The sequence below is a fragment of the Pipistrellus kuhlii genome, unplaced genomic scaffold, assembly GCF_014108245.1.
Source record: "Pipistrellus kuhlii isolate mPipKuh1 unplaced genomic scaffold, mPipKuh1.p scaffold_m20_p_10, whole genome shotgun sequence".
In the NCBI taxonomy this organism is placed as follows: Eukaryota; Metazoa; Chordata; class Mammalia; order Chiroptera; family Vespertilionidae; genus Pipistrellus; species Pipistrellus kuhlii.
This window is the reverse complement of record NW_023425405.1, coordinates 29,690,502-29,715,313: the sequence shown is the minus strand read 5'-3', so window position 1 is coordinate 29,715,313 and position 24,812 is coordinate 29,690,502. Positions and strand designations below refer to the sequence as shown.

The following is a 24,812-nucleotide window of genomic DNA, read 5'->3' as shown; positions in this document are numbered from 1 at the left end:
CCAAAATATGGTAAAAAAACAAACAAAACAAAACTCTATTATTAAAATAAACAATATACATAACAAAAATAGCATTACTTCTCCTGAAAGTCATTTGTCAGTGGCACCATAGAAATGTATTTGTTAGTGGCACCGTAGAAAATGTAGCATTGATATATTTAAATTAAAAATTCATTTTGATCTAATATTTTCTAACATAACTGCTATTTTTTCAGAATTGTGTTTGATGATCCAGAAGATGCTGTTTTTGTCAGGTCGCTGAAGAGATCAGTGATGACTTTTACCTCTCTGAACTGGAACACAGTTCCCAAAAGGGAGGAAAAATACCTTGAAGACAGAGGCACAAAACCTCCTCAAATGCTCACAATTACACTGAGATAACCCCTGGTATTTCTTGGAATCCTGGCGGTTTTCAGTTGTGTATTAAACTTCTCTGTGGTTTACAATGTTTATTATGACATTATTTGAAACATCCTATCTAATGAAGAGAGAATATGCTAATTGACTCTCACACTATCACAAAGATGGTGGCACCCACAGTCACAAGATGACAGTGCCTAGTCCCCTCAGCCATGCTCAGGCAGCAGGCGCATATCTGTTGGGAGCTAGCAGAGTTGAGGCAAGCAACTCAGTCTTAAGGAAATGGAATTGGGTTCCTTTTAGCAGAGGTTGTGTGGTGCCCTGAGGGCTTGGCCAGAAGATAAGATTAACCTGGGGTTTAGCATCTCCTGTCTTCCTGCCTCTTACCCTTCCTGATCCTCCCCCCTAGATAGCCCAGCCTTGGAATGTTGCACCTTGGAATGTCACACCGCCTCTGGCAATTAGTCAATCCTGTGTTGCCATACCAAAGACCCCCCTGCATAAGCGGCCCTGCCCCCCTTTGTCTCTGCTGTATAAATACAGCCATTTCAGAGAATAAAACTGAGGCTTGATCAGAACCTTGTCTTGCCTCCATTCTTTCCACGTTCCTTGTTTGATTCATTCTCTTAGGTGGTTCCTGCGTGCCCCCCCCCCACCCCCCTGTTGTTGTCCCGCGGGTCGGGACACATATCAAGGTCGGGCCTGCCCCCAGGCAGGCCTGGGTGCTCTGCGTGCCTGCCTCCGGAGTCCTCCAATCCCCTCAGCTCCCCCAGCCACCCAGGGCTGGCCCGAGGCACAGGCAAATCTCAGATGGCAGCTGCCCAGCCATCCAGGGCCACCTGAGGCTCAGGTAACCAGGGTTGGCCAAGGCTTGCGCTGCTGGCAGTGGCAGCAGCAGAGGTGTGATGGGGTGTTGCCTTCCCCTGATCGCTGGGTCACCTCCCACCCCCAAGGCTCCCAGACTGTGCATGAATGTTCGTGCACCAGGCCTCAAGTTTAAATATAAACATAAATGCTAATAATGAAAAATTCCCACATTTGATGTATGTTTTTGTTGAAGTAAAGTGTGTACCATATTTTCCAGCGAATAAGATGACTTTTGAAACGAAAAAAAAGTCAACCAAAAATCGGGGGTCGTCTTATACGCTGAGTATATCCTGAAAAATGTCTCGATATGCTGCTAAACGAATTTTTGAACTCGATTCCGCACCAATCACTGCAAGGCTGCTCGGACCACCTCTCTAACTCAGCCAATCCAAGCAGGCTTTTTATGCATGCAAATTATACATGTTCTGTACCCGAAGCTACACTGTGTTCTAGAAAAAAGCCTGCTCAGATTGGCCAGAGTCAGAGAGGTGGTCTATTATAACCTTTGAACCTTTGCTTGTGATTGGCTCACCGTGGTACATACAGTTGCAGCACAGGAACGTTCTATGTAGCCAAAGCTGCTGTATCAGGACACATACAGTGAGTTAAAAGGTACCGTAATAGAACATTCTGTGTGTAGCTGAAGCTACAGTACTGTATAACCCCAGCCTAAAAGATTAGTGGGTGTACAACAAATGGCTGGTAGAAAAGAACCCATCATGGCTCCAGCAAGAAGAAGGAAATTTGAAGCCAGTTTCAAATTGAAAGTTGTAAACTTTGCCAAGGAACACAATAACTGTGCTGCGGCAAGACAATATGGAGTAACAGAAAAGATGGTCCGAGTCTGGAAAGCAAATAAAGATGCATTAAAAAGTATGCCAAGGAGTAACTGTGCATTAAGAAGAGGCACCTCTTATTGGCCAGAACTCGAAAAGCATGTAGCAGACATCGTCAAATGAGCATGAGCATCGTCAAATGGTTATGTAGTGACACGAAACAAAATACGTATGTTTGCACTTCAGTGGGCCAAATCTAACCAGATAACAGCAAAGGACTTAAGGCCACTGTATCCTGGAATACTAGGTTCTTGGAAAGGCACAATCTGGAACTGAGGCAAAAGACCAAAATTTCACAAAAATTACCTGCAGATCTTGATGGCAAAGTAAGTCTTTTCCATTAATATGTAATACAACAGCGCAAGAAACATGGCTATGCATTAAGTCAGATTGGAAATATGGATGAAACTCCTATGAATTTCAATATGGTTGGAAATAAAACTGTTAATCCAAAAGGTGCAAAAACAGTGTTAATTAAAACAACAGGACATGAGAAGTCCAGTTTTACAGTGGTACTAGCATGTACAGCTGATGGTGCCAAACTAAGACCAATGATTATTTTTAAAAGCAAAACAATGCCGAAAATCAAGTTCCTTGTTGGAGTTTTCGTACATGTGAATGAAAAAGGATGGATGGATGAAGAATGGGTAAAGCTATGGCTTGATAATGTATGGAGTAGGCGACCAGGTGGACTTCGTCAAGAACGTAATCTACTGGTGTGGGATATGTTCAGGGCTCATTTAACTACCAGCACAAAGAACAGGCTGGCAAGAATAAACACAGATGCGGCAGTTATTCCTGGAGGATTGACATCATTGGTACAGCCACTGGATGTGTGCCTAAATAAGCCATTTAAAGATTGCATTAGAGAACAGTGGAATGAGTGGATGGTTAGCGGTGAAAAGTTATTCACAAAAGGAGGAAACATGAGTGCACCACAATTGGATGTTTTGTTTAACTTTGTCATAAAAGCCTGGAATGATATTACTTTCAAGAAGTGTGGCATATCAAATTCTTTGGACGGTATGGAGGATGACTTCTTGTGGCAAGATGAAGGGGAAGCCGAAGCTGAAGCCACACCATCTGATTCGGAATTTGATCCATATGATGACTGTCTTACAAATGTATCACAAGAGGTCATTGATGAACTTATGATGTCAGAAGAAGAACATGATGAGGATTTTGAAGAATTTTAAGCTCACAATGCTCCTCTGCCTAGAAAAACCTCTTATCATCCCAGTCAGTCACAAACAAGCGTTTTCTGCAAGTTCTTCAAGTAATTTTCTTTCCAGATGATGCCATCATTGTTAATGTTCTCTTTTGGATTTCTTGTTTCTCGGTCAAGTTCATGGCATTGCCATTTGTGAAGAGACCTTCCATTTATCATATCAATGTACGGTATATTATGGTATGTTTGAAAAATGTCATTCATTAAAAATTTAATTAAAAAAAGAACTGGTGTTGCCTCGGAAGTGGGGGGTAGTCTTATACAGCGAATATAGGCCTAAACCTATGTTTTAACTGTAAAATTAGGGTGGGTCATCTTATATGCCAGAAAATACGGTATATAGAAATGTATACAAATCATAAGAGCTCAACTCAGCAAATTTTCAAACAATGAACTTGTCCATGTAACTGGACCAAGAACTAGAACATTACTAGCACTCTAAAAGCCTCCTTGTTCTTGTCACCAGTACTATTTACTCATTACTACCCATACTTCAAAAGTAATCCCTGTCCTAATTTCTAAAGGGCACATGAATTGTGTCTGTTGTTGAAAGGCATATAAATGAGATCACAGGAGTGGCATTACTTTTTGTCTGGCTTCTTTTACTCAGCGTTGTAAAACCCACCCATGTTGTTGCTAATAGCAGTAACTCTATTGTTCTCATTACTACAGTATTACATGGTATGACTGTACCATGTTAATCCAGTCTGCTGTTTTGAAGGCATTGGTCATTTATATGAGGGCTAATAATCTGACCTTAGCCTAGCCACAAGAATGCTACCAGTGGAAGGAGAAACTAGAAAAGCTTTCAGCAGTTGCGTGGTACTGAGACACAAAACCGACGGTTAAGGTACCTCACACACATCACTGGTTGTCTCTAGCTAAGATCAAGAGCAATGATCAAAAGCTTATAAAAAGCAGGGTGACATGTCCCCCTTTGCTGGTGCTTAGAACCATCATCACATTCTGTTATATAGATTTAGAGGGTGTGGCAACATTTGGTTTACAGTTCATATGGAAAGCAATACAATACTTGATAAGTAGTAATACAAGATTAAACTGTTGTTGCATATTCTCAGCTGAAAACCTACTTGTGCCTCTCCCTGATTGCAGAAGTGGGCTGAAATCAACCTGGGCAGATGAACGCTCTGGCCGGAGCAGTGAGCCGTCAGTGAGAATCTGTAACCAGCTTTCACCTGTGAGCCCCTAAGAGCTTGTGCACAGCCAGAGTCTGCAATTCCCATGTGCTCCCTGGCAGAAGGTGACAGCTGAGAGAGAGAGAGAAAAGGAGTTTGGCATTGATGTGGGTGCGTGGCTGATACCAAGGCACACATGATGGTGAGGCTTCCAAATTAGGTCATAGAATCAAAATGTTCTCTTGTTCTCTCTCCTAAATCATGTAACTCTGCAGGAAGCCAGCAGCCATGTGTGACGACACCAAGGCAGTCCTCTGAGGAACTGCCCGAGGCCTCCTTTACTAAAGCCAGGGAGGATCCACGGCCTTCCACTGACAGCCACGTGAGCTGCAAGTCACCCTCGAGACCCAGTTAAAGCCTCAGATGACTGCAGCGCTGGCCGAAAGCTGCTCCGCACCCAAGCCAGAGCCACCCAGTTAAGTGGCTCCTGTCTTTCTGGCTGGCTGAAACTGTAGAAGATAATGCTTATTGAGGCTTCAAGTTAATAAGTTTTTGGGGTAACTGGCACAGTAACAAATAAGCCATACAGTAATAACCCTGTATTATCCATGGTGCTAGAAAGATTAGCTGGAGGTAAGGATGCCTTGTGAAGTGTCTGGCAAGCTCTCAAAGTCACAGTCCAATCTTCAAGGGTTCCTGAATATCAGCGGCAGAGAACTAGTCACTGTCGAGTTAGTTCTTGGCATCCTATTGCATCCCTTCTATTGTAGAACTGAGAGCCTGGCCATTCGCCATCAAGTAACAGTTTGGTCAAAGCTAGTCCTCAGGAGCTGAGTATATCAGACTCACCAAGCAGTAACGTTGGCCAGGTATAGCAACAATCCATTTCATGATGGAAAAGCATACTTAAACAGGATCAGTTTTACACTGGTCCGTGAGTTGCATAAGTATTAATTTTTTAATTAGATTTGTCATAAGTTTAAGGATGGGATATTGTAATTTCCAGATAAACCACTAAAAGAGTAATCAAAGAATGTGTAATTTGGTGTTTTTAAGTTTATAATCACTGAAAAGGATGAAAAAGGCATTTCAATTACAAAAATATGGCTAGGAAATTTTTACTTAATCTCTTTTTAAATATTTCATTTGAATGTGAAAAGACTTGCTTCTAAAATGCACTCAATACTGAACATTTTTATTCAATAATGAAGGGCTACTAAGTGTCTGAGATTGGAAAACACAGTATTTGGGGAGAATCACAAAAATAGAAAAGACATGATCCTTACTTAGTTATATAACCTAAAACTCTACAAAATGGAAGGCGCAATTGAGAAGGTACTTTTAACTAAGATATATTAGAATAATAAAACTATGCTTAATCCTATAGGTTCTATTTTTTAGATGTTTCTTAATAGCATCTATATAATAAAAGCTTAAGGGACCATTACAGAGTAATGATCAGAAGGACTGGTCACTGTGATGCACACTGACCACCAGGGGGCAGACGCTCACTCAGTGTAGGAGCTATCCCCTGGTGGTCAGTGCACTCCCACAGGGGGAGCGCCACTCGGCCAGAAGCCAGGCTCACTGCTGGCAAGCACAGCAGCAGTGGTGGTGGGAGCCTCTCCCGCTGCCAGGGTAGCACTAAGGAGCAGCTAGCAGGCAGGCAGTAAGGAGCGAGGGGTCCCAGACTGCAAGAGGGCGCAGGCCGGGCTGAGGGACCCCTCCCCACCAACGCACAAATTTCATGCATCGGGCCTCTAGTATTGAAAATAATATACATGGTTTAAAAAAAGTTGCTGGACTAACACCTGTTTTGATGGTATTATAATGGAAACTTCTATTTTTGGTTATTTGTGACAAAAGATTATAACCAGAACCAATCTCATTTTCTCTTAAACCTCATTTTCTGACCACCCCTTTCCTGAAATACATTCATGGAAAATTTTGATACTGATACAGTTTATATGTGAGGTCCTCTTTGTCCAAGTTCCTATTTATGTCGGTTATAGCTGTGTTAGAGTTCCGATTTAGATCAACATTCATTTCAATGAAGGAGAAAACTACCTCTGCAATAGATTTTCCTATTTCCTTCTGCTTTTTTTAAGTAACTCTCCATGGTATCCATGGTATCCAAAGACAGGGACCATGATGATAATACAGAATGTCAACACAAATCCAAAACAACAATTAAAAATAAGGACCTCAGGTAAAAAACACATCTGTGGGTCAGGGCAGCCTGGGAGAACATTTTCCTATCCAAGGTTCACCTGTGTGCAAACGAGGTCCCTTGATGAATGGAGGCAGGCTTGTCATGACTGACAAGTTCAGACAAACTCCTCCTGCTGCTTTCCTAACCACTTAACAGGTTTACTCACATGCAGCATGCTATAGGATGCTCCAAAGATGTGTTTTAAGGAAAGAGAACCAGCAAGATAGAATAATTTGATCAGTGAAGTGAAGTGAGAATTCTAGTTGTTTTATTTGCAATTGAACACATTAAAACAATTATTGGCCCTGGCCAAGTAGCTCAGTTGGTGAGAGCATCATCCTGATATGCCAAGGTTGCTGGTTTGATTCCTGGTCAAGGCACATAAATGAATCAACCAATGAATGTATAAACAAGTAAGTGGAACAGCAAATCGATATGTGTTTTTTTCTTCTTCTCTCAAATCAATAAATTAAAAACAAACAAAAAGCAATCACTACTTTGGTTCCAATATTTTCTAAGTTTTCTAATATTTGCTGTTTTCTAATATGTGCCACCTGAGCAATAGACTATGAAACAAGATGAGAATTGGTTATATTAATAGGCACTATTTATTTTACAATCAACACAAGAAACTATGTAACACGCAATGTCTTCAGCCATCCCACTTTATGTTTAAATACTGCACTCCAAAAACTAATGCCGGAACATTTTATAAAGGACAATTATAAATCAGTTTCTGGACAGGAAGGGCCACATGAAAAGCTTGCAGGAAGATAAAAGTCAACCTTTCAAGTGGAATATGGCACATGAATTAGCTTTACAATTGTGGAAACTATGTTGAGCCATTGTTTAGTAAAAAATCCTTTTACCACACAAGCTGAGATAGCTCTGGCCATGCCTTAGTGCCTCCTGGAAGCTGGTATTTCTAAAGGAACAGACACTGTATGTAGTTAAAATGTCACTGCAGGAAGTACATACAGTTCAGACTGCTCAGGATAATTCTATAGAAAACTATAATTAACTGGACTCTGGCAGAGATCTTTAAACACACAGCCTTTCTTTATTTCCTTATATCCTACTACATAGAACTTCACTATTATAAATGCTATTTATATGCATTTTATTCACACAAAAGTTATGATTTTTTTTTTTTTAAACTACCCATCTTTGTTGCTGTAACACTTTCTTTCTTAAAAATCTCCTCTCTCCTACACCTGTCTGACTTCACCCTTTGTTTCCCGGAGCATCTATTTCATCTTTAAGGGGATTTTTTTCCCCTTTAAGAACTGGTGGAAAGCTGGGCTCCGAAAGGAAGTAGAAATGTTTCTCCTGTATTTTAAAAATTAATTTTTTCCCATAAACTATCTGTGAAATTATAGAACAGAAATCAGGGGGAGTTAGGGCATGGTAGACACAGCTTTGCCGGCAAGCATCTATTCTAGGAAATGCTGCCAGGGTGCCATGCGCTGCCACAGGCAGTGGGAGTTCTCTGGCCCCTGCAGGGAGAGGGCCATCCATGCGGGCATGTCCTCTGGCTTCTACTCCTCCGATGCCAGCGGCCCTGCAGTGGCCTCCTGAGAGCACTCCAGGCCGGTGTCACACTGCAGGGAGGCCTTCTCTCCTTCCTCAGAGCCCTTAGCATCATCACTGTCCTCCTGGGGCACCGCTGGTCCCACCTCTGGCTGCTCATCATTAACACCATTCGAATCGACATCGAGTTTGCCATCTGCTAAAAAAAAAAAAAAGTCATTCTCCTTTCGCTTTCCACGTATTATTTCATCTTCATAACAACCACATGAGGGAAATTATCTCTATTGTAATTGTTTTACAGGTAGGGAAACTGAGGAGAGAAGGTGTAGGGTTCACTAACTTGCTCCACAGCTAAGAAAACAACAAAACTGGCATCTGAACTCAGGACTCTGGCTCCAAAGCCAGGCCTTTAAGTCAGGACTGTTGTCTGGGACCTGACAAAGTCTGCTTTCTAATAGAGCTTTGCCATGAATTAACTTGATGTCTGTGGGTTACTGTTGTTTCCTTACCTACAAAGTCAGGGATAGTAAAACCTAACCTACATTTGTGGCAAATAACGGTGTTTGTAATACTGAGTCGTGTGTGGCTGTGCTGATGTTTAGCAACTGGGAGTCCCCACGTTGGCAACAATCTGTCTCTCACAACTTGTATAGAAGATGACCAGTTGTTACTCACTGTCCCTGCCACTTAGGATCCAGGTTTCATCAGAAAACAGGCAAAAGCATGGCCATCAGAAAGCCTGACTATTTTCTTCACAGTTTACTTATACAAATTAGATTTAATTTTTTACAGATTATGCAATCCCCTAATAGTGTTTCTCAACCAAGTAGTAAAGGGGACATAATCCCTTGAGGGGTGAAAGGAGGAAGTGTTTAGTATCAAAGTCACCTGGGCAACCTTTTCAAACTACAAGCACTCCGTAAAATGCATGATATGTACTCTGGGGTTCCGCATAGGAGTAGGGCAGTTCTCCCCTAATACTGCTGAAACAATTCACTGTTTCTGACCAAGGTAAGTCATACACTTTTGAGGGAAGGAGAGAAAAAATACTATGGAACTCACTGTTCTGACACTTAGAGAAATATAACCTGTGCAGTATTAGATCTGCAATTCCATTGGAATTCATTAATCTGCTCTAAAAAAATCACCTGCAGTTTTTAAATTAAGCAATTTAAAGGCTTCAAATCTTGAAATACTTGGTTAGCCATTAGGAGATTTAATTATTCCATTATTCAAAGACCTTAAAACGCTTTGTGAGCAGAATGTAAGTAAATACTCATTAAGAGGCCTACAGTTCCAGGGCAGTTAGAAAGCAGAATGTGGAATAAAATCAGAATTTCATGTCCTTTGTTTTCCAGTGACACGGAGGCTGACTATATCCTATAAATTATCCCCCAAAAGCAGGGATTCAAAGCAGGAACACATTTGAGACCACACAGAAGTCTGATCCATGTACTGGTCACCCAAACTTCATTAGGCCCAAGAGAAAACTCAGGTCCCAGGGGCCCTGTTCATATCATCCATTGCTCCCTCCCCGCTAAGCAGCAGTGCCAGCTCGGCTTTTGTATACGCACTGTTCTCCTCGTCACTCTTTCCTTTGGCAGCCTCCAATTGCTGTTTCTCATAAATGTCCTTCAGATCCTTACAGATTTTCTTATGTGCAAACCAGTGTGTTTTCTGGCAGTTTTGGTCACAGTATATTACCTGAAAAGCAATTGTAGGTTCATTTGCATTTAAGAGCTATGACTGGAGGATTTTTCCATTATGACATTAAACTAAGAACCTTGCTGTGAAAATATTAAGTTTTCTATACTTTGTTTTGAAACCATGATGTGTGCATGTGTATTGATTTATAGTTGTAACTTTTAGTTTACACTTTATAACAGTAATGGATATATAACAAAAGGACATATAACAAATGGCCTATGAAAGACTCTTTTACAAATGATTTATCTGAGAACCTACTATGTGCCTGAATTGGTACAGTGCAATTGTTGACCCAGAGGAAGCAACAGTCAAAAAAAGGGCAGGATGAGGCTGCATGTAGGGAGTCAGAAACTCGGCCTAGTACAGGATGTAATAGACAGCAATGGGAACACAGAGGAAGCAATGACGCATTCCAGCTGGAGGATTTAGTAGACAAAGAAATGGGAAAAGCATTCCAAGTGTAGGGACTATCTTGTACAGAAATGCAGGAAAGGGGAAGTAAATGACATGTTCAAGGACAAGAATTTTGAGTAAATGAAGCTTAGACTTTGGCAAGATAATATGCCAAGCATTTCAGTAGCCCCTTAAACATAAATGGCATTGTATGTTGCATTACTGGCCCTAGTTCTTCATCCATACCCTTTCCCATGTGACTGCAAAGCTCTTTTTACTGAAGGAGAGGAAAACCAACTTAAAATTGGGCCATGTGACTTGTTTGGGCCCAAGGAATGAGATAGCATAGCAGTTTCAAGGCTAGACCTCAAAAGCCTCATATGTGTTTCTATTTGCGGACTTATACTTCTGCCATCACCATGAGAACATGCTCAGCCAAGCCTGCTGGTCCAAGGAGGATGAGCTCAGCCAATCACAAACATGGGACAAATATAATTGTTGTTTTAAAAAGGAAATTTTGGAGTGTTTTTATATGCAACAATAGTTAACCTATATAGACGGTCTCATTTAATTTTCACAACTCTAGACCATTTCACACATAAGGAAACTGAGACTCGGAGAAGTAAGAAATTAAAGGAGATGAGGCAGGAGAAGTAGGTTACAATAAAACATAATGGGGTACAGAAGAATGTGCTGAAGAATGTCAATCTTAAAACAATAAGAAATTAACATTTTCTACGGGGTAAAGTGAATGTACAGACACATGCATGTGTGTAATATCTGAATGGAAGAAAAACACAACAAGCAGATATTACTGTAAAGAATTATCTTTACAAAGATAATTTTGGCAGAAGTTGGTAATATAGTCCAGAAAGCTTAAAGATCGGTAACAATCACAAGGAAGTCATAGTTTTATAAGGAAGAGCTGATAAAGAGATTATAGTTCAAGTCAATATCAGAATATTTAAGATTGTACACTTATGAATTGCCTTATGCTAGGCTCTTTGCCCAGCCTCGGTCCCTTTGTATGACCTTTCTCTTATTTGCTCATATCCACTCATGTATTCACGTCCTTTTCTTCCTGGGGTGGTCAGCACAGAAGTCGGGGCAGTCTGAGCATTTGGCAGAAGATAGGGCACAGAATTACACTTATCCTTAGCTCTCTTCCAAATTACTTTTCAGTATTAGATGAAATATTTTATATCTAATGTATTAAAATTTATTAGGAAATTAATATCAATCATTATATTTACAGAATATTAAAAATCAATTATCAACTTGGATGAAATCTAAGTCAGATGTCAATGAACTTCAAAAAACTTCATTCTTACCATTTTGCATACTGAGCATCTTTTACTCGCTCCCTTTTCTCCACAGGTGGTACAAAATTCAACATCCACAAAACCCACCTGACCAGTGATGGCTTGCGTAAGTACAGAGAATGCAGTGGGATCAGAACCCTAGAATGGGTATAAAGACGAAACTCTCTAAAATGACCATAGATAGATTAATGAGATGACACTTCATGAACAAGGTTATCTAGAAGCAGACACACAAGAGACAAAGTCATTAAGGTTAACGACTATATCAACTTCATCGTGACAAAATGATAAATACCCTTTTGATTATACCATTTTCTTTATAAAGTATTCGGGAGCTAAATTATGGCTCCAAATATTCACAGATAAAAAGTTTGCCCTCTTCTATTGTAGAACAAAAGTTTATTCAATTAGGATTGTCCAATAAGCCCACAAAGATTTCAAATATAGGACAATCAACTCAGTGGGATTTTCTTAGAACATTGTTTTACACTGTTCCGTATATTCAAGATGGTCAAATGAAATATTCAAAAGATTTAAGAAGTATTTTAAAGTAAAACTCATTTTGAAATTGTTATGTTCCTTCTGAAAACAAATGATAATGGCTGGGTTTCCTTTTATATTTAAGTGCTAAGAATGCTCTTTTGGAATAAAGATAGTGTAAATGGGAGAAAAAACAGGTGAAATGAAACCTCAGATACTAGATATTTAAGTTAATATATTTTACCAGGAATAAAGGTCTATGGAAATTGAGCTCAAATGATGTTGTGCATCAGAGAACTTGCTTAAAATTCAGATCAATCTGCCATCCCATACCTTCTAAATTAGAATCTCTAAAAATGTGGTGGTCTATTGATATATACCTGCTTTATTACAGATAATTCTGAAATACACTAAAAGTTTGAGAATTACTGTTATTTAATGTTACACTAAATACTTATTATTCCATGTAATTGTTTTGCCGCCAAAGTGGCTGTTAATCTGAATTATTGCTTCAGAAAAGAAATGGATGACACAGCTGACTAACCACGTGGAATCTTTCTTGTCATTACTGGATGACAAGAACTCTTTCTTGCTATATAAAACCTAGTCATCTACTTGTTAAATAAGAATCTGTTTAGGTTCCAATGCTCCACCCATGGAAGACAGTCAGACTAAAAACAAACAGGATACTGTATCCAGGATACTATAAAATCAGAGACCTTTGCTAGCCTTCCAGAAGTTAAGACATACGCTATGAATTGATAAAGCAAACAGCTTTAACAGTATAATCTATTACAAGGCTGGAGCAACATTTCTCAAGTGTATCCACACGTCCCACTCCCTGCTGAGCTTTGTGACAGAGCCAGAACTCCACACTAGGCAGAGGGAATCAAGACCTCTGCAGCAGGGCCCTGGCATGAGCACTGTCAGAGGGGCCAGAGGTGACCCCCATGGGAGCCAGCCAAAAAACTACCATGCTATGAACAAAGGTCAGCATTGCTTCAATGCTTATAAACTTGCAATATCACAAAACCCATCAGGAAGTAAACCTCGGCTATCTGGGACACTCACAACCACAAGCATTCCAGATAAGTCGTTTTCCTGAGAGCAGAATATATAACTTAAAAAATAAAAAAAAAATTTGAAGAGAAATTTTTCTAAAATGCACTAAATCCTACTTTATTAATAAACCTCCTCTCAATGATTCAGATCTCTAGGATAAACAATCAGTGTACTCCATCAACTCTAACTACGATATTCTATGATACAGGACTAAGATGAATTGTTGACCCCTACACTGACCTGCTTTGACTTCTTTTTAAAGTACTCTGGCCTGCTATTTTTAGTTTTTCTGTTTTCCTCCTTGAAGGCAGAATGTCAACTACCACTTGTTAGTGCTGGAAATAACCCATAGCAGCTATTGCTAGTTGTTTATCTGCTAATTATTTCCCCAACTTCCTTACTAATGGAAGCATAATTTTTTTTTGCAGCAGTAGTATTTAGACCAGCCAAAAGTACTTCTTTTCCCAGATTCCTGTGCAGCTAAGAGTGGTCATGCAGCACAGGCAGCGGGGTTCTGGGACAGCCTGCTTCCCAGCGATAGGCCCTGTTCCTTTCTTGCCTGCCTGGGATAGGAATGTGAGCTTGGGTAAAGAGCATCACATTCCTTGAAACCATGAAGCCATAAGCATGAGTATGAAAATCTACACAACAAAAGAATATTGCATGGGAAAATGTTTGGGTCCCCAATCTATTTATTTTTGAGCCACTGGGCCAGATCTGGTCTGCCTATTTTGGGGCTTCTAAGTAAATAAATAAATAAGTCCTTAGCTGGAGTTTTGATATGTATAGCCAAACACATTCATGATTAATAAGCCACCCTCATAACTAGCTAACTTTAATCTCACAAAAGCTCAATCATTAAATAGTCAAGTATATTAAACAGGATAAAGCATCTCTATGGGAAATCATGGCGAGCTATCAAGCATTAATCAACGCATGAGGTACATGAGATCATCTTGTCTGTGCAGGTCTCTCTTATTTCGTGATTCTGAATAGGTGCAGTCTTAATGTGAAAGGAGCACCTGGAACCCATTTCTAGTCCTGATGTTTCTCACTGAAAAAGATACAACACCCTACAGATTCAGAGAAGAAGCCACATTGCCACTGGAAGGGAGGAAGCCATGGATGGGACGAGGGTCAGGATCAATTTCTTACCTAATAGAGTAAGGCTGATAAAGGATTTGATTGAAATGTATAAAAGCATGACTTGTGTAGAAAAGGTGAACAGAAACCTATCCAAAACAGTGAAGGCAGGAAGCGTCCTATGAAATACTGCTTAAATAAATATAGGACAAAAGTGCAATAAGTACTTAAAAGAGCAGATAAACTTTACTTCCCATAGCTGCAAAGTATAAATAGATTTCTTTTTTTAGAATGGAAAATTTATAAAGTCAGAGGCAGTAAGCTAGACTATAAGAAGCTGGAACATACTGTAAGACTGTTCATCAGGACATACAATGAGCCAGGCCTCATCCCTTCACCATTCCATCCAAAACCATCAACCTGGACAATCAATTCCTACTTGCATCTAGTGCAGGACCTTGTCCTAGTTTTTCACAAACTACCGTGAACATGTGTATATCTGTATGACATAGCAGATGTGTACCCACCTTCCCAGGTTCACAGAGGTATTTAAAATGCAGGTCACTGCCGGGACTGGTTTGGCTCAATGGATAGAGCGTCAGCTTGGGGACTGAAAGGTCCCGGGTTTGATTCCAGTCAAGGGCATGTACCTTGGTTGCGGGCATATCCCCAGTAGGGGGTGTGCAAGAGGCAGCTGATCGATGACTCTCTCTCATCAATGTTTCTAACTCTCTCTCTCTCCCTTCCTCTCTGTACATAATCAATAAAGTATATTTAAAAAATAAATAAAAATAAATAAAATGCAGGTCACTATAACCACCTAGACTCCAACATAGGGAATTACTGTTTATTAAACCACAAGATATTGTATAAATGGAAGGAAAGGATTAGAGGGAAATGGATAAACAAACAGGGTTAACTGGAAAACCTATCTCCACATTTGTTCTTGAAAATTTTCTAAAAGGACAATTCCTCTTACTAAATCATTAATGCTAAAGAGAACCTGCCTCTCATTGTACAAAATATGCTGGTTAGGTCTTCCTGCTGGAGTGAACTTAGTGATAAGAACCTTACAATTTCAACGGGAGCGATGCTCCGCACCAGCTGCTGGAGGAGTGTGGCTTCACAGTAAGGAAATTTTCTGATACTTTCTCTAATGATCTTTTCTTGATATATCGGAAAGCCATCCGAAGGTCGGCCTTTTAATAAGCTGAAAGATAGTTTTCAAACAGAAATTGGGGTTGGATTACTCAGCATTTCCTCCCAGTTTAACCCATGAACTTTTAATAGCTTCTTCTTGGCTATTTAAGATTGTCATCATCTCTTTAAATCATGGTTAGACTCAATTCAAACTACTGTTCTGCCTCCGGGTCAGGAGAAGCCTTGTCAGCAATAGGTGCCTGGAGAGGTATTTATGCAAGTGACCCCTGCCATAAAGCACAGGGAACACCGCTATCAGACTCGCTAGTTACTTATTACCATGTCAGTTATTTGTACAAAGAATGAAAACTCTCAGCAAGTCACACCCTTCCGAATGAGTTCACTTTTTCTCGGGAAAACTAGGAGAACTTGATCCCTGGTAGTTAGAGAACAAAGGTAACACACAGCTGTCCCAGGTACGGCCATGGAGACACATGGAGTGCTGTGATGAATCCAGAGTACCACCTATGCCTAGCACACCTGTCCTCACATTTGCACTTGGGCCGCTTTCGAGCTGTCTGACCTTATGTGTGCTATTTCACCTCTCCACACCTCAGATTCCTCGCTTGTAATGGGGGATAACAAAGCACTGTAAAGAGCATAGAGCAGAATAATCAGTCTATAGTCTAAGTATAAAATTGTCCTTGTTTCTTGCAGACTGAAAGTGATCCCAAAAGTAACAAACTGCTACTAAAATACTTAGACTTTAAATGTATAACAAGGCTTCATATAATAAAACATTCTATGTGAGTGTATTTTATACCTGGCATTGTAAAAACAGTACCTTTTGATCAGAGTATCCAATTTATTCTCTCCATCTTTTAAGAAGTTAATACATTTCTGAAAGATGCAGCTGATGTAATGCATTTTCATAGCCAATACTTCATTCATGTCACTTTGCTTCATACATTTCTCACAAATCAAATCCATCACCTTGTAGCACTTGTTCAGAGCTGCTTCTTCTGCCAGCAGAGGATTCTCATTTATAAGCATCACGATCTAGAAGAAATTCTAGTGAGACTTTTCTGTATAAAAATTAGTTACTTTTAGTTGATTTCCAAAGATTACCAAGGAAAGTCTTTTTTACAGCTACAGACTTACTATGTTAATTCAAATTAGAATGCAAATGGCCTTGATCAAAGTTACAAACCCAATACAGAAGGACTCTGATGTTTTACATTTCTCTGTGGAGATTTTCCCTGTATCTTCTAGCTTTTACAATAATGAAAATAGATAAAAGAGGAAAGCAAACATAGCTTTAAAAGCAAGAATATTAGATGCTTTATGAGTCCCAAACTTCCCATATATGCCCAAATTAAGCTTAAACTTAGTGTAGTGAAGAGTATTTTTTTTTTTTTAACGATTTTCGTTATATGGTAGATAACATGCAGTAGGTCTGCAGAGAACAGCTGTAAAATCGAGTGGCATAACAGTAATGTAAACGTGTGTATAACATGGGCACAATTGCATACACTGAGCAGAAAGTCAGCATTTGTTAACCAACATGTAACAATACCTATTCCAGATAATTTAAATGCTAGGGAAGAACAAGCAGTAGATTTCATGAATTAGATCCTTTTCTTTAGACATAAAGAAAGATAATTTGTTAACATAAGTAAAACACGAGCTTAGCCTCCTACTTGGAAGTTTTATATACATAGATTAAGTGTTCTTGTGAAATGAAAACTATTTTTACACTACTAGATCAATATATAGTCTTGCATTTTACTTAAAATATAGCACTCAATAGTCATTTATTAAAGTTCATGAAATAAGTATAATCAGAATCCCCATTGGTAAATTTGCTGACAACTTTCCCTACCATAGCACATATCAAAATTTAACTGTGGTAGTGAAGATGCATGAATTAGTTATTTATATTTCTGCAGTCAACTACAATAATTTAGAGATGTTTATTCAATACTTTTGTATATAGCATTTATAATGAAAGCATAGGATCTTAAACCAATATCTTCAACAACAAAAAAACCTCAAACAGAATCCAGAATAATGTTTTTTTGTTAAGGTATTAGGCTTTATTTATTTCATAATATACAGATATATATACAATACATATTACATCACCACAGCTCTACCATGAGCTTACAGAAACATTTTATACAGCTGCACACAAAATGATAATACTGGAACTAATTTGCTCCCTTTAATCTCTGTGATGTTATAAATTAATACATTATAAAGAAAATTCTCATTATTATTATGAAGAAATAAATATATTCTTACAGGTATAAAAAGCAGATATAGCTCATATCCCAGAGAATGGCTACCTTAGAATATGTTTAGATAGTGGCATTTTGAATTCTTTTTTTTTTTTTTCATTTTGAACAATTTTGGGCTTAAAAATAATTTAACAATAAAAAATGGGCTCACTGGTGCATATCTGCCTTTTAACCACTGAGAGGCCTGTTCAACTCTTGTAATTTTTCCTGTGAGCCTGATTTTCTCCTTCCTAACCTCTGTATTCTGGGCAGCAGCACAATTCCCCAAGTCCCGGTTGAAAACAAACATCCTTATTACTGTAGCAGGCATTTAACTTCAATGCTGTGTAGCCTTGTAGGGTGCTCTGTAGGAAAAGCATGAATTGTGTATTGAGGGTTTCAGTGCGTATTTTTAAAGGTCTTTAGCTTTGTAGAGTGGCTGTTAATTAAATTTTTATAAGGCTCCCTTTGAAGACCAATGCCAGTTTGAAAAGGGGTAAAGCAATGAAAATGGGCCACCACAAAAGCAACTGGGTAGCTATTATCCAAAGTGTGGATAAAAGAAAGGTTTTCAAGTGAATAGAGCATTTATCCATTATAATTCCTTCCTTCAGGTCTGCTCTGAAGGAAGGTACTATAATCATAGAATAGTAGCACTTATAAAACCAAATGCTCTAAAAAATATAATGAAGACTATTTCAGTTTATATACTTTTATAATTTATTACCTGTATAAATATGCTCTTAATCTGATTTACTCAAAATAATTGGAGGTGCCATAATTCTTAGGACCTTTAACTCTGAGAGACTAGTTTCCATGTAAACATCAAAAATTATTCCACAGACTCCATTATTGTACAACTGAAATTACTGCAATCTCAAGGGAGTGGAAACAAAAATAGAAATGCAGGAACTTCTTCAAATCAATCTAAACCAGAATGTCTAATAATGCTCAGGCTAGAGGGGAGACAACAGGCTCTGTAAAACACAAATTCTCTACATTGAGAAATACTGTGTCCCTAGGAAAAACCCAACTTCTCATCCAGCCTGTCCCTTCCCCGCCAAAAAAAGAAAATGCCATGGTGGTGTAGTTGTAATTCTGCCATCTGTGTGCTGGGTGGACAAGAACTACTAAATCAGAAGAGGCTAAATATTTGTTAAAGATTAAATTCTAAGGCCCACATACTCTCCAGTAGAAATGCAAACATGTGATTCGCTGAATTTTCTTTTTTGCCTACATAGGATCACAAGTTTGCCTCTAGTGTTTTTTTTTTTTTTTTTCAGAACATTACAGGAAACATTTAAGTTTTGGAAAATAAAAACAGCATAGACTCTACTTGTCAGTCTTATAGGAAAGATCTGCTAGTTTATCAACTTTACTGATGGTCCAGAAAATTAATTGAGGTGAAGGACCAAATAAGAGATACATTTTGTTCATTCATTTGTTTCTTGAGCTTCAAAGTCTATAACTAAAAAGATGCATCACAAAAGTAGTAAGATTATATACAATTTGGAACTTATATCTTCAAATGAGTGTGCACCATCAAAAAGGCTTATGAGAATTATTCACTTACATTAATGGTGTTCCGTTTACTCCACAGATTCCTCTTTTGTAATAGGCTTCTAAGGAAATCTATTTCACTGCAGTATAACAACACCTTGTATTAAGGGAAAACCTCAATTTTTTTTACCCAACGTACGGTCCTGCTCACCAAACAGCTCTGAATTACTATCAAATCTATATGTTATGAATGAAAACTACAACAGACATTGAAATTCGATAAAAGACAGCCTTACACATGGAGTTTTCTATAATGACTCGTTAAAGAAATGATACTCCATTTGGCTTGATTAAACATTACTTTATAAACAAATAGAAAGGCTGTACATAAAATATGAAGAAAACAGCAGTGAAAATAGTTCAGAACAGCTCTTGAAGTATCCCCAGCTAAGCCATTTGAACTTCTGGGTTGGTTGACAAAGTTTAAAAATCTGTGTGATTTAACCTAAGAACTGTATTATGTCAAGTCATCAAATAGGTACTTGCGTTAAAAAATGTGTTCATGATTATATGTCAGAACATTTCGTAGAAGGCCAGTTATTATAGTGGATGCTGCAGGTGCCCCGCCCAGATCCTGTCTACCAGGCCTGTGCACCAGGTCCCTGCTGCTGGGAGCATTGGCTGCTTTGGGCTCAGAGCTGCCTTCTTCCCCAGGGACCTTCCTCCCAATGGAGCTGCCTGACTTGGCACAATCTGGGAGGCCTTCCTTTCCCTCCGGGCACAGGCCTCAGCCAATGACTGATGTGAAAGCCTGGCTCCCTGCCTCTCCGGAGCCATTAACAGTGCAGAGCTCCCTGTGAGATGAACCGGAGGCCAGGCTTCAGATGAATCCACCTCTCTGCCTAGCTTTTCTTCCTCTCCAGTCTTCACTCTGCTCCAGGTTTCAAATGAGAGCACTCTTTCATTGTATCAACTGAATAAGAGCCCATGGCAAGCTCTGCATCTACAAAACCCAACCCAAGACAGTATGATCCGATCCTACGAGAGGCCCGGTGCATGAATTTCATGCACAGAGGGAGGAGGGAATCCCTAGGCCTTGCTTGCGTCTTCTCGCAATCGGGGACCACTCAGGAGATGTCTGACTGCTGGTCCCACAGCCACAGGATGGCAGCACCCAGTCCTCTCAGCCTCCCCTCCCCACTCCTCAACCCCACCACCCAGGGCTGGCCGGAGGCACATGCAAGCCTCAGTTGGCGGCTACTCAGCCGCCCAGGGCTCAGGTTACCAGGGCCAGCCGAGGTGTGATAGGGCATCACCTTCCCCTGACTGCCGGGTCATTTCCTGCCTCTGAGGGCTCCCCGACTGTGAGAGGGGGCAGGCTGGGCTGAAGGACACCCCCCTCCCTCCAGTGCACTGGGCCTCTAGTCTATATATAAATATAAAAAGCCTAAGTGACCATTACAACTGCTCAACTGGTCATTATGATGCACAGTGACCACCAGGGAGCAGATGCTCAACACAGGAGTTGCCCCCTGGTGGTCAATGCACTCCCACAGCAGGAGAACCACTCAGCTAGAAGCTGGGCTCACAGCTGGCGGTGGCAGGAGCCTTTCCAGCCTCCATGACAGTGCTAAGGAACTGAGCAGTAAGAAGTGAGCAGTGAGCAATTAGGAGCGAGCGGCAAGCAGTTAGGAGAATCAAGCACCAAGTGCTAAGCCCGGTTCGGGCTCCTCCATGGCTGCCTGGTGCTTCCCACACTGCTACATCCCTTGGGCCAGGTGAGGATCAGGCTGAAACAAGCAGTCCAACATCCCCCAAGGGGTCCCAGATTGTGAGAGGGCATAGTCCAGGCTGAGAGACCACCACCAGTGCTCAAATCCATGCACTGGGCCCCTAGTATTTAAATAAAAAAGCAAATACAATAAACACTACACTACCTTGACAGGATGAAGATTTGTTGTAGTGATAACTTTGTGAAGTGGGCCTGCCAACTTTGGGGGCAGCTTCGGCTCTTTATCCAGTCCCTGGGGTTTAGTGTAATAATCCAGTCTCTCTCGAGGAAAGAAATTGTTGATTACAGTTACACAATCATGTTGACCTTTTAATAGAAAAATAGGAAATTTGTTACTTTATTATTCACAGTAAGACATTTTCCAATTTTTAAATTAATGAATGCTGCTCTGTTTTCTTGAATGGTAAAATGTACATACATCTTTAATCTTCAGGAAAGGAAAGAAGAGGAGGAGAGGTAAAAGGTTTAGGGGAACATTAAAGCATGCTTTGTGAGTCAAGAAATAATTTCCTTTTAAAGATACAGAATCCCTACTATGTATGAAGATTACGAGGATTACATAAAAGGAAGTGTTCAATTTAAATATTTTTTACCCTAAATAGTTTACAAAGATTGCTTATAATTTAAATGTCTCTTCTTTCACCCCTACAAAAATGATGGTCATTATTTCCTAATTACATCTGGCTTTCATTATATAGAAATTTAAATTGATAGAGCTTTTCTTATCATAATTAGTATTCATATTAGTAACCTAATCTCTCCTCCCCTAGAACTGGAGAAAAGCTAGCCTTTGTGAAATAAACTAGAGAAAAAGCTTTTTCTCCCATAAGCCTGGAATCCACATATGGTTCTCACAGATCCCTGAGCAACTTCTCTAAGCCATGCCTAGTGGTAAAAATAGTTCTAAAAGAAAAAATGTTGTGAAACAGCTCCTAAAATATATGAAAATAAACATAAGAAGATTTGAAGATATAGGGGTGAGAAGAAAATGAAGAATTAGCAAGTAATGCCGAAACCGGTTTGGCTCAACGGATAGAGCGTCTGCTTGGGAACTGAAGGGTCCCGGGTTCGATTCCGGTCAAGGGCATGTACCTTGGTTGCGGGCATATCCCCCAGTAGGGGGTGTGCAAGAGGCAGCTGATAGATGACTCTCTCTCATCGATGTTTCTAACTCTCTATCTCTCTCCCTTTCTCTCTGTACAAAATCAATAAAATATATATTAAAAAAAAAAAAAAAAGAATTAGCAAGTAACTATATCTTCTCACCAGCCCTGTTGGCAGTTGAAAATATAAAAATACTGGCTATATAATAATCACACTGTCACAGGACTGGGGCTTCTAAAATTACATCTTTGGTAGAAAGAACAAATATTATGTTACTTTTTAAAAGATTAATCTCTTTCATTTCAGGTAGTGCTGAGATTATTTTGACATTTAAATTTAACTAATCTGCTAATAATTTATATTAAAATGATATATATTTAAAGTTTATCATTATAAATGTAAATTTTCACTTAATTTATATTTACATTTTTATAGTCAAAAGTATTAAGTAGTTTTACTGGTTTTTAATTTATGAGTTTTGAATGCATACTAATGAAGCAGGAATATTAATATACAAAAGAAAGGCTGTGAGTTGGGGGAAGCTTCCACATTGCAAAATGAACAATTTATAAAGGAAAATCAAATCAAATTTCCATTTGTAAAATCAGGATCAGAAAAACTGTGGAGTAACTTCTACATGTGATTGCGAGAAAAGAACGACAGTACATCAATCATGAAACTAGACAAGATATGACTCACATTCTTCAGAGAGAAAGTTTTGGTTATGATGAATTTCAAACAAAATATAACCTACATACCATCTGAGAAGGTCTGTTACTAAAACCTAAGTGGATCAAGAAGAAAGAGGAAACAGTGGAGAACAACAGCCTTGGCAGCAGAGATCATTGGAATGGGTGGAGAGTATGACTGAGGAATCCTACATAGTAAGAGAGGAATATGCTAATTATCTGTTACGCTGTGAGGCATAAGGACCAACCTCACAACCACCAGATCAGGGATCTGCAGGAGGGTGGGGCAGTAAACTACAAGCAGGCAGCGGAGAGCTACAGGACAGGGCAGGGCAGCAAGCAAGCAGAAGGCAGAGCCCTACAAGAGGGCGGCAGCAACTTACTCGTGAATAGATTTGTGTGCAGGGCTACTAGTTAGTACCCTGTTTGCCCGAAAATAAGACAGTGTCTTATATTTTTTCTCCCAAAGTTGCGCTAGGTCTTATTTTCAGGGGATGTCTTATCTTTCCATGCACTCGGTCTTATTTTCGGAGATGTCTTGTTTTCGGGGAAACACAGTATATACTGCTTATCATGGGAATTACTGAAAGAAGTAACATACTAGGAGATACACTCCACTAACATGTTGGTATTAAAAATGTTACAGTCTCAGGAAAGTCCGTAACTAGTGATGGTGATGGCAGAGGAAAGGAAAGTCCTGTTGCCTATAAAACCAAAACAGAGGATGTGAAGAAATAATTTAGTTTTAAGGTTTTTCTCTTGTTGGGGCAGCTAAATGGGTAAATACAGGCCCTTGGGGTGGGGCACAGAGTATAGTTTTGTTCTTTGTTCTCAGTTATTTTTAGATAACTGAGAACTATGGGTTTAATCAGGAGTGTTGTGAATAGGAAAGTAAGCACTAGTGGAATGGGAAATATTCTTTTAAAAAATGTATCTTTATTGTTAAAAGTATTACAGATTTCCCGTTCTTTTTCCCCTGCCCACACACACACCCAAGGCCTGAACTGAACTATTGTCAGTGTCAATGGATTATGCATATATGCATATAAGTTCTTCCCCTACTCTCATCATTCAAATCAATAAAAGAAGTAATAAAATGTACTGTAAGATAACCAGATAATCACATTGAGAAATACACATACACACAAAACTACTAAGTAAAATGCAGAGTAAAAAACTGAGGTAAAAGAGTAAAAAAGAGGAGGCAATTAAGTTTATCAGTAATTATGTGAAATATGCATTAGCTGAAATGAATACCTTTTAAAAAAGAGAAAACATCTTTTGGGTTATAAAACAGAATCCACCTATCTATATATATAAAACCCTAAGTGACCGGCTGTCCATTTGACCATTCGACTGGTAGCTATGACGTGCACCGACCACCAGGGGGCAGATGCTCAATGCAGAAGCAGAAACTACAGGCATGTAAACATGAAAAGACTGATGAGTCTTAAAGGGAAGGGGGGATGGGAGAGGATAGGAAGAGATTAATCAAAGATCTTACATGCACACTAGAGGTCTGTGCATGATTTGTGTACTGGTGGGGTCCCTCAGACTGGCTTGTTTCCTCTCATAATCCAGTACCCCTCAGGGGATGTTGGAGAGCCAGTTTTAGCTTGATCCCCACAAGCCAGGCCAAGGGACCCCACTGGTACATGAATCTGTGCACCAGGCCTCTATTATGTTTATAAATAATATAGGTGTAATACTAGTTATGAAATAATGAAGATTTAAAACAAAAGGATGGGTAAAGAGATATTGACAAAATATTAAAAACAAAAAAGCAATCAGAAATGGGTATATTATCAGAAAAATTAAAACAAAAATTTAAGACAGAGTAGCATTATAGAATGATAAAACCAAAAGCAAATCATAAAAAGTGAAAAGCTAAAAATATTTCCATTAAAAAAAACAATACATGCCAATTATCACTATTATTATTTTGTTACTTTGAAGCCTGAAGCTAATTCAAATAAAAACTAAAACAAAACTGAATAGCTATAAAACCCAGGAGACTTATAAAAATGACAAGAAAAAAATCAATGGCTATGGGAGATAAGTATTTCTCTGAAGCTTGCACAACAAGGCCATA

At 39.3% G+C, this 24,812-nt stretch overlaps 2 protein-coding genes across 4 annotated transcripts in view; one reads left to right on the top strand and one right to left on the bottom strand.

Annotated features, from left to right (window-relative positions):
• Positions 1-658, top strand: part of LRRC72 (leucine rich repeat containing 72) — a 116,988-nt gene extending 116,330 nt beyond the window's left edge. The window contains exon 10 of the mRNA XM_045578193.1: positions 216-658. Coding sequence (XP_045434149.1) covers positions 216-381 — 166 coding nt within the window. The 3' untranslated portion in view covers positions 382-658. The remainder of the gene's footprint in view (positions 1-215) is intronic.
• Positions 659-6,890: 6,232 nt separating this feature from the next.
• ANKMY2 (ankyrin repeat and MYND domain containing 2) overlaps positions 6,891-24,812 on the bottom strand; it is a 32,277-nt gene continuing 14,355 nt past the window's right edge. For 2 of the 3 annotated variants that reach the window (XM_036429264.2, XM_036429268.2), the window contains exons 5-10: positions 21,073-21,233; positions 16,201-16,415; positions 15,291-15,426; positions 11,601-11,729; positions 9,744-9,873; positions 6,891-8,368 (exon numbers count right to left, since the gene is read on the bottom strand). In XM_036429264.2, the coding sequence (XP_036285157.1) occupies positions 8,178-8,368; positions 9,744-9,873; positions 11,601-11,729; positions 15,291-15,426; positions 16,201-16,415; positions 21,073-21,233 (962 nt within the window). In that variant the 3' untranslated portion in view covers positions 6,891-8,177. The remainder of the gene's footprint in view (positions 8,369-9,743; positions 9,874-11,600; positions 11,730-15,290; positions 15,427-16,200; positions 16,416-21,072; positions 21,234-24,812) is intronic. The other variant, XM_036429265.2, reaches the window with a different exon arrangement.